Source organism: Amborella trichopoda, chromosome 10 (assembly GCF_054954075.1).
Source record: "Amborella trichopoda isolate Santa Cruz 75 chromosome 10, AtrichopodaSantaCruz75HAP2 v2.0, whole genome shotgun sequence".
NCBI classification, from domain to species: domain Eukaryota; kingdom Viridiplantae; phylum Streptophyta; class Magnoliopsida; order Amborellales; family Amborellaceae; genus Amborella; species Amborella trichopoda.
This window is the reverse complement of record NC_142345.1, coordinates 18,500,708-18,519,890: the sequence shown is the minus strand read 5'-3', so window position 1 is coordinate 18,519,890 and position 19,183 is coordinate 18,500,708. Positions and strand designations below refer to the sequence as shown.

General features: G+C 36.8%; 1 protein-coding gene across 12 annotated transcripts in view; it reads left to right on the top strand.

Moving 5' to 3' along the window:
- Window positions 1–19,183, top strand: part of HEMD (uroporphyrinogen-III synthase family protein) — a 59,302-nt gene that overhangs the window by 10,630 nt on the left and 29,489 nt on the right. For all 12 annotated transcript variants that reach the window (XR_002279488.2, XR_002279482.2, XR_967188.3 and 9 more), the window contains exons 3-5: window positions 2,579–2,645; window positions 10,606–10,724; window positions 14,304–14,396. Coding sequence is in view for 3 of the 12 variants with exons in the window: in XM_020662035.2 (XP_020517694.1) it covers window positions 2,579–2,645; window positions 10,606–10,724; window positions 14,304–14,396 (279 nt within the window). In the remaining 9 variants the exon portion in view is untranslated. The remainder of the gene's footprint in view (window positions 1–2,578; window positions 2,646–10,605; window positions 10,725–14,303; window positions 14,397–19,183) is intronic.

Sequence of the window (19,183 nt, the reverse complement as noted above, 5' to 3'; positions counted from 1 at the left end):
TTCTTCTTTCTTTTATGAATACAATTTTATGTTTATGGCAATAAGAGGGGATCCTTAGATTGCTGTAAGGCTTTTATTTTGTGTTTTTGCTTTGTAAGTGGCTCATATAAGTGGGCTTGCTGGTGTTATTAGTAAAGAGAGATTTTTGGATGTATACATCCTGATTGTTCTACATTTTTGGATGTATACATCTTGATTGTTCTACATTGCCACCTTTTAATTTCGTAGTCTAATTTTATTCAATTTCCCACAAAAAACCAAAGCAAATGTTTCAATTTATACAAAATGCTAAAAATATACAAAAATAAACAAAACTCTAAAAGAAGAGAGGCTCATCTTGTTTCTTGAAGTCAAAGAAACCTATTTTTTTCTCTCTAGAGCTTCATTGAACCAGAATCTAGAGTTTTACCACCATTTTCTGCCCTGATTTCTTCAATTTGGAGGGCTGGTCCTTGATGAGCCATCACCCTTTCTGCGGTAAGATGACCTTTATTGATGGCTAGAGCTCCTCTAGGCTATGCCTAGGCTTTTGAATATGTACCTCCCTTGTATTACCTTTTCTTTTATTGTGGAACATATATCCAATCCCTTTCTGCCTCTCTATCTCTTCCCATACAAAAGAAATCCACAAATCCTTTGAACCATAGAAAGCCTGAATCCACAGACCCAAATCATTAAATCTGGATCCATTAACACCTCAATGGAAATAACTAAAGAAAAAATTGGTTCGAAACTTCTGTGTTATTTGGGAAAGAAACTGAATTTGAAGGGTTTGAGAGGTGACATACAAGGTGAGAATTAGGGTTATTCTTAGCACCTATGAAAGCTGGTGTGACAAGTAATGAGAGAAGAGATACTCATTCTGTAGGCTGCGAGAGAATAATGGATAAAGGGCAGAGAAAGCCCCCCACTTTTTTTTGGTTTTTTTTGTTTTTTTGTTTTCGTGTTGTGTGTGTGTGTGTGGGGGAAGGGCGGGGGTTGAGGTGTAGAAGGAAAAGAAGGAAAGAAGAGTGCTATGTGCTCTAGGTTCTCTCCTTTTTTTATTTTTTTGTTTTTAGGGGAGGGGTTGGGGGGGCAGAGGGAGGGAGAGGACAAATGGCAAGAGAGACCACTGAGTGATGTGTGCATTTTGCAAATGAATAGAGGGGAATGTATGTTCTTTTTTTTCCTTTACCTTTTCTTTGTCAATTTGCATATAATTGTTTATCTAATATGGGCATCTACACTTGAACCACAAGCTATTAGATCTTGACTTTTGCAAACAAACAATCTAACAAATTGCCTCCAAACCATGGTAACAAACACGTATGGATCGTGCGACTTGCAGGCGATCCCATGGTTATGAACTCTGCATGACTTCTCAACAATTCTCTACACTTCTAGAGAGTTCCCTATGTATTTCACAAGTTAGACTACTATGGGGGGGCTTCTAGCAAATCTGCGGCATCCGAGAATGAGGGAATTGATGGGAGTGGCTACTTCGACTTTGGGATTTGTAGTTATCACTTGAGGCTGAAGCAGGCATTTCACAAAGACTAAGAAAATCATCTTTCTGTTTTTTTTTTTTTTTGTGTGTGTGTGTGTGTGTGCCTGCATGCGTGCGTGTGTGTGTGAAAATTTAGGAACAACCCCCTAGATGACAACTGCAGTGTAATCCCAACGGCCTAGATTGAATCTGGCTGATTTGATGGTTAGGACCTCATTTCGTAGTATAATTTTAATATTTTTTTATATAAATCACCAGAAATTTGGAGCGTCTATTCTTCTCATTGAGCACACCTAAAAAAAGTATTTAAAAATTATTCAAAAAAATGAATTGACCAAAATACCCTAGTAATTTTCTGGGGCAATTTGGTCAATTTATTTTTTACAAATGTTCTTTTAACAATTTTACTATGTTCACCTATTTTTCAAGAGTAGATGCTCAAAATATCAATTGAATTGGATTTAAAAAAAAAAAAATCAAAATTAAAATACGAAATACAACTGTGACCAATAGATCGGCCTAGATTCGATTCAATCTCGGCCATTGGGCGTTTACTGTAGCTGTCAGCTACCAGGCGGACCTCAAACTCTCCTATAAGGCGCAGCAACTTGATCACCCGTTCAACCATTTCTTATGGTATCATATATATATATATATATATATATATATATATATATATATATATATATATATATATATATATATGATACCATAAGAAATGGTTGAACGGGTGATCAAGTTGCTGCGCCTTGGATGATTAAACCCTAAGAAAGATGGCTAGATCAATTTCCTTCACGCATGCATAATGAATGATACCATAAGAAATTGTTGAACAACTATCTTCGTGCATGCATAAAGACTGGAAATTATCGGGCTGAACTCTAGCTTATGTATCATGATCATTCTCCATGTTTTTTAGTTCCATTCATCCCATTCAAACAAGAATGCAAGAATGACTACAGCAGTCATATCAGCTTATCCTTTCTCCATTATAATATGATACATGGTACACATTGCGGATGCAATCATTACCAAATATGTTTGGATTCTCTATGATGGAATGATTTTTAATTCTTCTTTCTTTCTTAGCAGATAATACATTTGATTGGGTTATTATTACTTCTCCAGAAGCAGGATCTGTATTCCTTGATGCATGGAGGTAATCATAAATTTTAATAGTTATTAAGAAAAATCACGAATGTTATGAAAGCCTTTTAATAATATGCCGTTTCAATTAATCATAAATTCTTTTGAAGCTTGAAAGGGATGTGTAGAACCCTACATTGTCTGAAATACCAGGATTTAGTGCTAGTGATGTAGGAAAGAACAGAGAGTAGAACATGGATTTTGAAAGTAGATCATGAAGACCACATTGTGTTACGTTCTCTTATATATAGTTTTTACAAAAATAATGGAAAGTATTGTACTAGCAATACAAAATAATGAAATAAGGACAGTTATATTCCGTGGCTGTATACAATATCATGTATTATCTTGAAGACTCCTCAAGTTGGTTTGTCAATGTCAATCATGCCCTACTTGGACATAATATTCTGTTTGTGACTATTCCTTGTAGCATTGGTAATAACAACAGCTAGTTGATCCTCAGTTTTCATATAAGGAATTAAGGTAATCTTGGCAATGACTTTATGAACAAATTGGCAGTCTATGGCTCTGTGTTGTGTTTCACTCATAAAAGACGGTTAGAATCAATAGGTGTGGCTGATTGTTGCAGTATAGACAAACAGGCGAAGGAGTTGTAAAACTCATTTTGTACCGGAGGGCTTTTGATATAGTGCTAAAGGGGATATATTCACATTCAGGGGTATTTTGGTCTTTTCAGTTTTGCTTGAATTATGGGGCTGTTAAGGCATTTCAATAAATTTTGGGGGTAGTTTAGTTATGTTTCTCATTTTTAGTTGAGGTCATTAATCATATAGTATTGGGACTTAGTACAATAGTTAGCTTGGTCAACAAGTCTCATTGAGATTTGATTGCATACTTTGTGAAATATACAGCATTTAAGAAGGTGCTTGCTAGTGTAAAGGTTGTAGATAGATGCCCTAACTGTAATCTATAAAACCCTAGATCCCAAAAACCCTAATTTAACACTATAAATGTACCCTCTGGGGGATGGGATCAATGCACCTCTTCTCTAGATATCTCTCTCTCTCTCTTTCTCTCTCTCTCTTTCCTCCCTAGGGCTGCACGTGCCATTCTCTCTCCCTTTCCAATTCATCTCTATCTAGGGTTTTGAAACTAAGAAAAGAAGGGTTCCATGTCCTAGGCATATAAAGGGGTGGCACACCCTAGTTTTGTTGACCTTAGATTTTAGAGAGATCCCTATCCCATGGCTTGGTATATACTTTCATATTTTGAGGCTTCGCAAATTGTGAGATAGAGTTGATGACCTAGATCCTGTGCATCATAGGTGGAGGAGATCCAATGTGGGGTGTAATAGGTCTTTAGAGTAGCCCTTGGCAAGGTAATCTGTTTTGTGGTTCCAAGTTTCATGATTCACTCTTCTACATGGTATCTTGATTTTTGTATGAATAAACGAGTCCTTTTTGTCGCATGCAAGTGATGATCCTAGATTGTATTAGGGTTTTATTTTGAATTAAAGTTGTTATTTCATACATCTAGAAGTAGTGTTTCAAAAACCTCTAGGCGGCACCTAGGCGGTAGGGGGGGTCCAGGCTGCCCAGCGCCTAGGCTGGCGCCCAGAACCTGGGCGGCCCAGTAGAATTTTGTTTTTTTGGGGTTTTCTCTCTCTAAAATATCCTCTAATGGGTTTTAGGTTTCTAGTGAACCTAAAACCCTCAATTTTTCCCCTTTAGTATTAAAAAAATGACCCAAAAATACCCTCAAGGAGCCGTATTTCTGCCACTGGGCAGAGTGCAAGCCCAAGGATATCCTCTTAATTTGGCCGCTTAGGCTTGGTTAATCGCCTAGGCCTTCTGGACTGCTTCAGAGGCCGCCCAGGCACTGGGCGGTCCACTTTTTAAAACACTGTCTAGAGGTGTTCCGGTATGAATAAAAGAAAGTAAGAAAATGTTAACTGTATATACCGGGCTAGATCGCATTGTCCACCTTTCATTGGTAGCAGAGCGGAGATCTCTTGTTGCCATATTGTTAATTAGTTATGCTTTTTTTTTGTTTTAAATCAGAAACTTCGAAGCTAATGATATTGTGTGTAAGCTACGGAGCTTTGCAAGAGTTATTCGCCTGATTTCTACACTGAAAAGAAATTCTTAGATTAGGGTATTTGTGTTGTTTTGGAGGATTGATTTGGATGAGGTATTTTTCTTGTGCAAATCATACTTTTTCCTTTTTTTTGTCGTTTTAAGGGAAATATTACCCTGCAAAATTTCAATGAAGATTATGTGAAACTTGGGAGTTATGGACTCATCATTGAGAGGGTGTTCTTTGAGAACCTGCAAAATCCAGGAATTATGTACTCTGCTCCTTGGAATCATTGAGATTTTTTTTGGTTTGGGAGAAGTGGGGGTTGATTGGGGCCCACAAGGGGTCCCCTTTGTCATCCACACCCCACCCCTCTCTCTCTCTCTCTCTCTAGCTTTTTCTTTCTTAAAGGTCAAGTATTCTAGAAGAGGACAAGATATTATGAGATTATTTGATTGAGATGTGATTAGGGAGAGAAAGGGATGTTTTTGAGGATCTAAGTATGCTGTTCCATAACTTTAGATTTTAGGAAATGTATACTATATTTTTCTAAAAATCAGATATTTAGAGGGAATGGGTGAAGAAAACTGAGGGATAAGGGTTCTAGAACCTTCCATTTAATCATGATGACTATTTTAAGGAAAGGATGGTTGAGATTGACAGCCTCTCTTTGCCCCATAAATCTCCTTGGAACGGCTGTTAGGATTGAATCTCTAACGATGGAAAACCCTAGCTCCTCAAACCCCAATTTTGTTCTATAAATACTCCCTTTGTGTGGCGTCTTCGCTACATGCTAGGCCTCTCTTTAGCCTCCATGCCACTCTCTTTTATCATTCTCTTCTCTTTCCCTCTCTCTAAAGTCTAGAAAAAGGGTTGCCATGCCCCAAGGAAGGTCCAAGGGGTAGGGATACTGCCATACTCCAAGCTTGTAGTCTACGAAAAAGGTTACCCTATCTTATATTTTGCTGAGATTGAAAGTTAGACTTGGTTTTACCTCTTGTAGTTTAAATTAGGATTTTGCTTTGGCTTCCTGTCCAAGAGATTAGATAAAAGGACCTAGATCATGTGCACTATCGGTGGTGGAGATCCGCAGTGGGGTGTGCTAGGTCCTTGGAGGTGATCCAAGGCAAGATAATGTGGAAATTTTTGCTTGTACATTTCTTGATTCATTCTTGTACATTGTGTCTTGTTTTTTTAATAAAAGTATTTTATGGCATGCAAGTACGGATCCTAGATTATATTAGGATTTTGTTTTATAATTTTTAGTTTTAATAGGCATTTGTAAGTGGTCTTGCCTGCATAAATAAAATAAAATGAAAATGTTCAATGGTTTATACTTGGCTAGAACTACATTGCCAGCTTTCACTTAGCAAGGAGAAACTATTCGTGAAATTTAACATGTTTTCTTTTGTGACAGACAACTTGTTGTTCCTAGGGTTTGTTGTTTTAACGAAAGACGTTTATGTAGATTTAGCCTTCTCTTTGTTTGTTCCCTTTTGCATCAAATGGGTAGAAATCTATATTTAAAAAATTATACCATATTTACCAGGAGCGTCCCAACCGGGTAGCACTCCCGCTGCGAAATCTAGCTCTGACGTTCCGTGATTGGGATCACAACCGAAACTTGATTTATTTTTTTCGGGATCTCGCTCCCAATTATAAGGTTCTCGATCCTATGAACAAAGGATCTCGATCCCACCATCGCATGGTGCACGTTCTTGAAGATTGTAGATCCGAACAAATAAGATCCTCGATCCCCGAATTTTAGGAGCGTAATCCCTGTGTTCATGGAACTCCATCCTTACCATCCTTATAAGGAAGTGACCCGAAATTTTTTATAATTTTGAATAAAATTATTTTACCAATTTATAACTTCCTAAAAGAAACTTCTTAAATAAATTTAACTTTTAAAGTAAAAGAATTGTATTTTAAGACAAATTTTCATGCAGTATTTCCAACCTAAAATAGCGGTAATGCATTTCCCAAATTTCTTACGGACGTAGCCAAACAGTAGCAATACATGCCCAAGTTGTATCCAGATGGTGCCCAAACAACAACATTTCATTTTCAAGTAATATATTATGTTGGTAATGTATTATGCTAGTAATTTGTTTCACATGCAAGGGCAATATATTTCTAAGTACACAAATGGCTGACGTGATGCCTATATACGTATCATGTTTGAGATTTTGAACAATACTAGCATTAACCGTTTCAAGAATATAATTATATAAAGCATTGAAAGAGTTCATACAAGATTAATGGAATTTAATTAATCCATGGGCATCTAGGATTGCTTGTGCGTTGATCTAGTCCCATGGGCCATTGCTACATAGGACAATGGTTTCTAGAGTAAACCAAAACAAGATCGCGTTTATATGGGAACAGGCTGCCATGCTTAGTGGGAGCATGAATCCATGTGTAATGGAATTTGGTTCTTGATACAAGTGAAGTTTTGCGATGGGAGCGTGGACAATCATGCACAGAATGCGATCCGTCCTTGAATGGAGCTCGATCCTTTCCAACTAGGAATGCGGTCCTTCTTATATGGGGGCAACACTCAACTTCAAATGGGATCTCGTTTCTGTTGTTCATGGGAGTGCGATCCTATTGTACAGGACCGTGTATCTGTTAAGTAAGGATCTAGATCATGTTGTATTGGGAATGCAGTCCCTCTTCATATGGGATCTCGATCCGCAACTTTTACCCTGACTGAGTCTTTCTCCTCGAGCTCCCGAGCTTTGGGTAGCCATTGATCCGACGCTTCCTCTCCCGGAACCAGAGCCGTTCCTGCTCCTGTTCTTGCTCCCGGTAACTATGAATAATATTATGAAAAACAATGGCTTGATGGAATTGGGCAGCTGTGTACGATGTGCACATTATCTATTTAAGTGTTGGTCGGATACAATGTTTAAAAAATTGTCGATCCAGATCGAACTTACTCGATTCGTATTGGAAATCGTCTTGGGCGATCCAAATCCTGTAATATATCGGGATCCGACCGAGTCCCTCTTGAACCGAGCGGTTCATATTGGTCTGTACCAGTCCTCTAATAGAGAAGCGGACAGTTCTTGAGTGAACTGGTGCTTTTTCACTTTTTTTCCGATTCTTTTGATTTGCAAATCTCAAATTTTTTTAAATAAAAGATAGAGCTGTCCCAGCCCACCAAAATTTGATATTGATGTAGCTTCACTACCCACATGTCTGGTGCCCGGCAATCTTTAATGCACATGACATCGCATCCAACATGCACCAATCATTAATGCACATGACATCACATCCAACGTGCACCAATCATTAATGCACATGACGTCATGTCCAACATGGCTTAGCAAACACTCCATGCGTGGCCACACCATTTTCAACTCTCTATGGCTTTTGAAATGGCGAATGGAGCTTTTAAACCCATTTTTTCATCCTTGAAGTCCCGATGTGGGACTATTTTCTTTGGGATTTTTTGCCACTTTTACACAATGCTCTTTGATTAAGAGACTATGTAGAGTGACGAAAAACTTATGTAAACCAATAGGTCTCTTGGGTAAAATATTATTTTTTCATATTAAGCGAAAAACCTATGTAAACCCACAACACATTAAAATATGAATTTTTTATTTTTTGAAAGGCCCAACAATTAATTGTTCGAAGAACATTTTGAAAAGAAAATTTTTTACTATAAAAATTTATTTTTGTACAGTTTCTTTTTTTTTTATTATAAAAGTTTGAGTTAAAGATATCTATTTTATTGCAATGAGCTGTATTTAAATCTTATTTTGACCATGAAATGAATATAATGGATGACAAACACTCAGACATGAGACAAGCTCTGAGTATTTATGTATTTTTAGTAAAATAATAAAAAGTTATAATGCAATACTATTATTTTTTTTTGAAACCTAAAAACCTAGATTTTTAAGCAATTTTAGTGATTTTTTGAAATTTTTTTAATGCCGGATAGTCGATCCACTGAGCTGATACAATTTTTTTGGTGGCGGATCTGGGTCATCGATCCGTTTTTCTAAACCTTGGTTGGATATATCAGGCTTCATGTGCTAGTGGCACTCTTTCAGAAACCTAAGATGATGGGGCCCACATTTTGTTGTGGAAAGTACAATAGAGATAGAAAGAGGCCCTCTTTCCATTTATGTTGTATGAACTAGGAATGGAATGGTGTTATGAATAGTTGCTTCATTGTATGCCATATGAGAAAGCACTTGTCAACAGTTCCTAGTTGATCATAATGGAAACCTTAGCTGTATTGTCTTCCCATTCACTAAAGTTCTATTACGAAACCCAACCTTGGCTATTTGCTAGTTGGTGCTAGAAGCAGTTTCTGGAGCACTGCCTTGAATATGAGTTCTTGATACAACATTCGTTTCTAAAAAACTGTCCCCAACTATGTTGAAAATGTGATCTCAACAGTTATGGATATCAACATACTTCTGGTGCTATAAGATATAGGCATACCGTGCAATGGCAAGATGAAGCTGTTTATACCCCAAATCATTCAAGTGTAGGGATGCACCAGATTGGGCTCGGCCTGAAACTGTGTAATAGGTGTGGGGGCCCAGCCCGGGCCCATTGGGGTGTGAACGGGGGCTGGCCTGAGCCCATAGTATTTTGGCCCTAGCCTAGCCCGGATTGAAAATATTTGGGTTGGGCAGGGTCAGGCTCCATATGAGCATAAAACTTTATATATATATATATATATATATATATATATATATATATGTAAATAATTATGTTAAAAGGTTTTCAGGCCGGGCTCGGCCATGCCTAGTGCTGGCCAAGATCTTATCATGTGGGCAAATCAGGCCTGGCCCCAAACACCACATCCCAGCCCAACCCCGTTGGCAATCCTATTCAAGTGAAGCTAGCTTACTTCTGGTGCTTAGGAAGAGAAATTCCATGAAGGTTTTCTCAGAGGGTAAGAATATATCATTCTGATTAGTCAGTGATGGGTCTTAAAATTGGATGATGTGCTGCACTTTTCAACACCGTACCTGTGAAAAATCATCTACATAAACTAGCGTTGCACCAACATGAAAATATTGTATTTGTAGATCTTTTTGAGGAGCTTTAGGCATCTTTTGGGTTTTCCATATGGATGTGGATAAGATTGGGGTTCTCAAGAAGCTTCTAAATTAGGTATCTGGTGTTTATATTAGCTTTACACATGGTAGGACAAATTTTGTGTAAATTTGGATTAAATATAATAATGTTAGACTCTCTTGGGATCCCAATTCTTCCCCATTCTTATCCCTATGACCACATCCATATGGAGACCTAGGAGATGCCTAAAATTACTCAAAAGATCTTCTAAGAATAGTTTCTGGAAATCAAATAGATACCTTATAATCTTCGAAGATCTTCTAAACAGGATCCTAATTGTAAATTTTTGGAAATTAACCAAAATATAATATTACGTAAACTACCCTAAATTCACTGTAAAACTAATTGACTTAAGTACCTGCAATCCTGGCTGCGTCAGATGCTCCCATGTTTACAACAGCGGGGATACTCAGGACTTCAAGAATGAGAGTAATCAGTCTGAATCAGTCATTCTGTTCCATGATCATGCACAATACATCTACAAGAAAATTACTTATTGTAAGTTTGGGTTGACATGAAGCATGTTAACCAATGGACACCACATAAGAATAGGATCCATCATTTTGAACCATTCCGGTATCTCTTTGTACTTTCCCTGTTACATATTCCTCAAGCTTTTTTTTTTTTAAATTTGCATGTTTTAAATTCTCTCTCTGTATTTAAATGTGTTCCTTTAAGTAATAGCTTGAGTAAGTAATATCTTGATAATGGCTCATCAAAACATCTTTCTTATCTTAAAAAAGTATTTTGAATGATTACATTGAGCTTCATATTCTATTCTTATCCTTGACCTAAAAATAGGAATTTATTCTTGCTTATTTCTTTAGGGAGGCGGGATATCCAAAAGTTCAAATAGGTGTAGTTGGTGCTGGTACAGCCAGTGTATTTGACAAAGTAGTGCAATCTTCTGAAAGCCCATTGAATCTTGCTTTTTGTCCATCCAAAGGTAAGGAAAACTTCCTCTGTAGTTCATTGACATCAATTGTTTGATGTATCTATTCATATCTATGTATGTAAGCATGTGAGTAATATGTTTTGTTGTATGTGGAGATGTGTCCATTTTAATTATGTATGTGTGTCTATTTATCTCTTGGTTTATATGTAGTTCTGAATTTGTGTGTGTGGAAATAAAAGCACATTTCGAAATAATACTGCTGCAGTTATCACTTTAAAAAAGTTTTTCTTTGCCAAGAAACTATGGATTGCCAAAAATCCTGTAGCTGATTGGCAATCAGCATTTCCTCCAAAAACAAATGTAATTACGTTCATCAGTTTTGCTATGTATTCATTCATTGCTCAGATCTGGAGCACTTGTTTATGAGGAGTCATTGGTATGAAAATGTTACACATGAATAAGGTGAGGAAGGATGGTGAGATGTTGAATGAAGAAGTTTGTTGTCCAGTCACGCTGTTATGTGTGGACCTATTCGTTCTCTCTCTCTCTCTAGATATGTGTGTGTGTGTACATGTGCATGTGTGTGTGTATACATGTATGTATGTATGTGTCTATATAGTTTTATATATATATTATAATTGGGAAGCCACTACGCAACACCTATGGATGAAAATGAACAGTGTTTTTGCCCATAGGCTTGGCACCGTCCAATTTTTTTGGACAGTGAGGATTAAAGATTGCCATGGACCTAGCATGTCCGTAGCGGTCAAAAAACACATGGCAATTGCCACAGACCACACGTTGTCTCTTGTGGCTCCGTTCATAAACCACCACGGACAAAGAATGTCCGGGGCGGGGCGAAACACTTCAAAATCGACTATAGGTGTTTTTAAGAATTTTTTGTATAATTATGGTTGAGAGTGTTTTACTCTTATATGCTTAATGTTCATGAGATGTCAAAGTGTGTACACGTTCCATGAATAAACAACAAATATTACAACTATGCCCATGTACAATACACAAATATTAAGTGTGATATTGCTAATAGTCCCTTGCAAGGTTTCCTGTGTTCTATACATGGATAGCTTGGCTTTAAGAAACCTATACCGAATTTGTGTACGCACCTTGGTGAACATATGAGGTGCTAGTTAGTTCAAATATTGGGACTTATGACCTCACTGAGAGTATGACCTTTAATAGTGCAGAATGGCAGACCAGGATTTGTGTAGCCGACCCCAATTAATTGGAAAAAGGCTATGATGATGATGATGATGATGATGACGATGATGATGATGATGATGATGACGATGATGATGATGATGACGACCTTGGTGAATATATCCACAATTTTATTTTCTGTACTGTTGAATTTGGTCAAAACAAAAAAAGGACGAAGTTCTACAATCAGTGGAGGGTTCCCTTGAGTTCTTCATTGCGGCCCCTCGAAAGGTTTGCTTCTTGCTGCACCTCGGATGATCACGGAAGTAGCGAGAGGTTGCAGTGTCCCCATACCATAATCCAACCACGTTCCTGCCCACAGTTCAATATCTTTCCTATGATTACTTCCCTCTTCGTCCTGTTTTCTTTGCTAGCTATTACTAAAGCAAACAATGATAGATAGCAGTAGAGCCAGAGGAGTACAAAAACCTTGGCAAAAAAGACCCCATCCTCTACTTGAATGAGGAAATGGATTCACTAACCAACAACTGTGGCGGGCGGAGCTCTCCATGCTTCTAGTGAATCTCATTACCCCTTCCCCTCAAGCAAGGAAGGCGGGGTTGTTCTCACTCAAGACTTCCATCATCTCAATTTCGCGATCTTCAATTTTTTCTCTCATAAAGTGTTGATCAATCTTGATGTGCTTTGTCTTCCCATGATGCACCGGGTTGAGAGCAATTGAAAAATGGCATTACAGTTGTCACAACATAGTAGTGATATTGAGATGTTCTGGTTGAGTTGTTAGTAGATATTGAATCCGAGAAATTTCAGTTGTGACTCTTTGCTTGACCTAGCTATGGTTCTTTGTATTCTGACTTCATGAAATGAAATGGTGCCCGAGAAACACAAAGTTACTAAATATGGAGTGAGCAAGTTCTAGGTGTTCAGCCCAACTGCATCGGAGTATGCAATGGCAATGAGAGGATTATAGGAAGTTCCTCCTAGTATATACGATGCCACCACTAATAGTTGCATTAATATATCAAAGTATGCCTTTCCGTACCTCGAAATGAGTAGAATATGGTGCATCCATCAACTTGTTGACTTGGTTCGGTCAGCTGTGTGAATGTTAGCTAATGGAGGGTGCCAACAATATTGTAATAATGTCGAAGATTAGAAACAGGTTCTCCTTTCATGAATGGGTGCAGGAGTCATGGTAGGTTTTCAACCCTTTATGCCAGTATGAGAAAGCAAGTCCACAGCGTACTTATGCTGGGAAACTGTAAGGTTATTATTATTATTATTTTTTTTGTTTTGAACATTAACTGTTAGTAGTGGGTTAGCAATTTTTGAAATCGTTGGTAGTTTTCTAAAGGGGTTAGCATTGGTAGGAATGCAAACTAAGACTGGTAGCTGGGTTACAGGTGGTGCTACCACCAACGTGAAAGAAATACCATACTTAAACCAGATCTTTCATCTGAAACTTTGGGTTTAACTCTTATATGGTTTGAATGTGATCATGCAAGCTGCCAGTAATAACAATAGCATCTACCAAGAGAAGCAAACTTATGATTCCATGCTCATCCATGTGGATTTCCAATGAATAGTCCATTTGATATGCTTAAAACCTCTTTTGGAAGTGCTGTGCTCCACAGAGACTGTGATTGAACTTCATTGGCGTGATGTTTGGTTTTATATGTGATGATGGGATCATCTGATAAGATGGACAAACTACTATTGCCACTATTGTTGCCTGCTTTATGCATGATGGAGTGTTAACTGAGAGTTACCATCATTCATGCCATCATTCATGCTGCATGAAACGTCACTGTTGCCACAATTTTACAGATTATTTCATAAGATAATTTCATTGTTCCAACCAGCATCAGTAATGCCATTGTTATTTTTCTTTATCTTTTTAAATTTCATATATTTGTCTTTATTTTTCATATTTTCTCTAAATTTTTATTTTTTGTATTTTTCCCTTGTTTTATTTTGAATTATATTACTCTTTTGACTGGTGAACTGGTCCTGTCTGACCTATTTGACAAGACGGGTGCACTCACCAAGTGGACACTAGTCCAGTCTTGATGACACCAGTCCTATGTGAACCTAAATTCTAGGATTGTAATATCATTGCTGAGCCCTAATTGGGCAAATGTTGTGATGTTAGGTTTCTATAGTTGATTTTCATTGGTTTTTACTGCACTCGAAATTCGTCCATCTTCGAGTAGAAGATATGTTTTTGAATATTATATGGCATAAATCTAACATACATAATGTAAACTTGAATGTAAGTAACAGTAATTTTATGAACCTTGTGTATTTCAGCTTACTGTTATGGTGTGCAATAACAACATAGATCCTATGGCTTCAGATTTGACTTTAAGTGCGTCTGTTATGTGTTCATAAGTGATTTTGTATGCGGAAGCCTTTTGTAGTCTTATTTGATTCTTTTTCTAATTCTTCCAGCAACAGGCAAGGTTTTAGCTTCAGAGCTTCCAATGCGTGGGAAGACTTGTACCGTGCTATATCCTACTTCGATGAAGGCAAGCAATGAGATTGGTATGTGCATTTGAGCTTTGTTGCTTTCTTAGATGTGGTCTGCTTTGCTGAGAAGTCATTCACCCAAATTACTGGATAAAATTTTTGTTTGAAGTCTTGTTAGCTAACAACAATTCACGCTTTTTTGATTTTTTAAGAAATAAAGACTCATGCTTTTAATTTGTCCCAGTGTGCTAACTGTTAGTAGTTGGAAATACATTGTCTTCTTGTGTCTTGTACTTCCTTCGCATATCTGTATCTAAAGGCCGATCAATATTTCTTGATGATTATTACTTTAGTGAGGTGTTGAACTTTCTTTGAAACCCGTTGTGTGATTATTTGACAATTCCCAATTTCTCATCTCTTCACTTGCTCCTATTCCCACAAATATTTCATATGGCGTTTCCTACCAGTGTTCAAAAATGCAAATTCAGCTGCCTTGGCGGATGCCTTATTTCCTTGGTGATAGGGTTTGAGTTTAACTCCAATCCCCTTAACTGAGCCAATGGAACAAGTATTTTTTAAAAAAAAAAAAGAAAAAAAAAAAGAAAGAAAAAAAAACTATTTGTGTTTTGCGTATGTTATCGTGTTGTATTATTCCAAATGCATATATACTACAGTTTGAAACTTGAAATTGAATTACTAAAACTTTGGAAGATTGAACCTTCCCTGAAATTCATTAAAAATTGTATGGTCATTAAGTGCTTACATAAGCCAGCTGTCCTTGCATGCCAATATGCTATAGTCACACCATACTTCACAATCCACATCAACCATCATATACCAGAACAGAAAGTCACTAAAGCCAAAACTCAAAAGACCTTAAACAACAAACTCAAAACAAGGCAACAAATCTCACTCAAATTTCAAATTGGGTTTCATAACCATCATTAGCACCATTGGTGGGAATTGGGACAACACCATCTCCATATCCATGGAGGCAAGGACCAAGATCACCTCCAGCTGCATCTGAATCTGATGATGATGCCCCATCCTCATTATCAAAGCCATCTCTCTCCACATATCACTCTTCTTCCACACTCTCCATTGAGTCAGTTTAGTCACTCTCCTCTGTTATTGTCCTCATCGTCTTCCTTCTAGATTGAGTTTGAGTGGCCCCCACGGGGCTCAATGGCATTCCAATAACCTCGTGGACCAGCTCAAGCTCTCTCCAAGGTGTCGGGGTATGTGGCCTTTAAAAGCCTTAAAGAGCATGTAAAGACTCATGATTATAGTGACATTGTACTCTAGTGGGAGTGTGGTCCATGTGGGACCAGAGTGGCATGTTTTGCAATGCCCCTTTTATTCACTTGGGTGTGGAGTTCTAGACCTGGGAATGGAGTCCGAACATTTTAGCCTTGGGCGCAAGGCACAACCATGGAGGGTTTACACGCTCTTGTTGAGGTCGTAGAGATGCCCAAGGTATTTGTAGTCATGAGATAATTAGTTTCCTATGTGCGGTTGGCGGCTTGTGAGAGCAAAGGCTAAATCCTCAACATTACTACCGCACGGTATGTACCAATGTTGTCAGATTCGCTTTGAAACCTGCTTCGATTTGGTCTGAAAAATGAAGCAATTCAGTGCTTGGAGGGAAGGCTTCAGTTGTTTTATTTTAAAATAACTAAAATATATTTTATAATTTTATAAAAAAATTTAAAAATAAAAATTTAAAAATTTAAGAGTAAATTAATTTATTACTACCTATATGTTCGAACCATCACCATTGATAAACCATAATCACAAAGAGTTCTAGCGTCGGCATTCATCATTTTGCATTCCAAATAAAAATAAAATGACAAATATGCGAACATCCATCATTTTTTGTTTTAGCAATGCATCAAATGAAAAGTGGGTGAAACATATGGTAAAGTGGGTTATGAATTGAAAACCCAATGGTTTTAACTCTTGAACTTGTAGTTTTAAATATTAAAATGGCTAAAAGCATATTATTTTAATACTACGAATTTTTTTTTAATGCCATTGGAACATCATAGAACTTCATAGTTGCTCTTATCCTCTTTGGCCAAATCGACCTGAATCTGGCTGAAGCTACCTAATCAACCCTTTTTTTTTCTGCATTTTGCTTCGGTACAAAGGAGATAATAGAAGGCTTCGCCGCTGTTAGCCGAAGCGAAGCAAACTTAACAAGGCTGGTATGTACACATGACATCCACATCTATAGGATGGTCCAAAATGCATTTATTCTTGCGGATAGGCACCACTGTTGGGGCTTTCTGGAGGGTCATCCTTTGCTAAGGTCGGAGAGATACCCAGGAGATGGTTTGTAGGCCCGTAGAGCTTCGTGGTCTCCTTTGTGCGTGGTAAGCCTATGAGAGCAAGGGTCAAAATCCTCAACAAGCTTCCGCACAGTATGTACATATGGCAACTGCATTATGGGAAGCAACCTTGTAGACGGATATGTATACATCTAGATAAAGAGATTCCTTGAACTATAATGATAGATACATCTGACTTGTTCTTGGGGAGGAACTTGTAATCCACATTTTGGGGTCGTGTGTTCACTTTTATTGGCATCATGAGCTCCTATGCATGATTGTGGATCATGGAGCCTTTGAGTGGTTTGAGAAAATAGTTATGGATCACGGTTTCTAGCTCAGGTGGACTGCCTCGATAGTCACTTTTCTTGACCCTATAGTAGCAATCTACTTCTAGATGCATTTTTGAGTTTTTTAGATTTGTTTTTTATGAATGTTAGAAACATTGTTTTTAGCTTCACTTATGATTCTATATTTTTCTTAAAATTTTTTTCAAAATTTCAAAAAATTATTTTATGTTGTTAAAACATAAACAGGGAATATAATTGATAATTCATAATTTTGTAGGGGCCTGGGTTTAGGTCCATGTGGGAGGGCCTATTTCCCACAGATGGGTAGATTATAGAGGGGTGGACTTGGCCATACACCCCACACATAGTTGGACGCCCCTAATTAAATTTAAGTTGTTATTTTTTTTTGCTTTGTTTTAGTGTCCTATTTTGGTTAGGATTCCTGCTTGGACTAAGACTACTTAGATTTGAATTCTAATTAAATTATAAGTCCAAATTTATTGGGTGCCCTATTTGAATTAGGATTCATGCTTGGACTCGGACTCCTACTTGGACTAAGACTCTTACCTAGATCAAAATTCAAATTAAAATAAAAGTCTACCTTCCTAGATTTAATAGAATTGAATATAGGTCAAAGATTTAGGAGATAAGGTTCCTAGAACTCCTTGAATCATGTGCTGATTTTTGTGATGGATGGCTCATATTTTCTCTCTTACCTCAGATTTCTAGGAATCCTATTGGTGAAATTAAATTCTAATTAAGATAGGAATTACCATTGAAAACCTATAAATAGCGGTGTCACCCCTTATTTCATTCATTAAGTTTTCTAACCCCTTTCTCTCCTACTCTCTTTTCCATCTCCGTGCCTCATCACTCTCTATAATGGCACACTAAGGGAGCACGCCCAACCCACATTGTAGCAAGGGGGTGCCACATAGTGGCATACTCTAAGGGGCTGGGCACATGGATTTTGGGGGCATGGATTTTTAATATCTTGGATATTACTGAAATCCACTATTTGGTTTGCTTAATGGATAGGATATTAGAATTCCATGGACATTACAAATCTTGGAACTCATTTAACTTTTCCACAATTTCATTTCCACACCAAAACCTGTATTTTTGAATTTCCAAGCTTCATGGATTCCTCTTGTTGGCCCCCTCGACCCGAAACATAAGACATATTTGGTAAGTATGAAAATTCTAGAGAGAGAAAGTAGCTAAAAATTGTTAGAGAGAGAAACATTCTCAAAAACTCTTAGAGAGAGAAAGTACCTAAATTTTTTTAGAGAGAAATTATCTCAAAATATTTAGAGAGAGAAACTATCTCATTTTAAGTTTTAGAGAGAAAAATTATATCAAATGTTAGAGAGTAATTTTAGAGAGAGAAACTATACTTGAACAATTTTAGAGAGAGAAACTATCTCAAATTTTAATAGAGAGACTATCTCAAATTTAAAGTTTGAGAGAGAAAAAGAGCTATCTTAAATTTTAGAGAGAGAAAATATATCAAATTTTAGAGTGTACGTAAAGATTTTTAGAGATAGAAACTATCTCAATTTTTTTAGAGAGAAACTATCTCAAATTTTAAGTTTTAGAAAGAGAAAATATATTAAAATTTCAAAGATAGGAACTATACCAAATTTTAAAGAGAAACTACCTAAAAGTTTTTAGAGATAGAAATTGTCTCAAATTTCGAAAGAAACCTTCTCAAATCTTGAGTTGTAGAGAGAGAAAGTATATTAAAATTTTAAAGATAGGAATTATATCAAAATTTAGAGAGAACCTACCTAAAAATTTTAGAGAGATGTATCTCAAAGATTTCAGAGAGAGAAACTATCTCAAATTTTAAGTTTTTGAGAGAGAAAATATATTAAAATTTTAGAGATAGAAATTATATCAAATTTTAGAGAGAGATACAACCTTAAATTTTTAGAGAGAGAAACTATCTCAAAATTTTTAGAGAGAAACTATAGCAAATTTTATGTTTTAGAGAGAGAAAGTATCTTAAAATTTTAAGAGAGATACTATATCAAATTTTAGATAGAGAAAGTACCTGAAATTGTAGATAGAAACTATTTCAAATTTTTTGAAGGGAGACACTATCTCCAATTTTAAGTTTTAGAGCGAGAAAGAATCTTAAAAATGTAAGATATAGTGACTACATCAAATTTTTGAGAGAAAGTACCTAAAAATTTCTAAAGAGAGAAACTATCTCAAAATTTTTTGAGAGAAATTATCT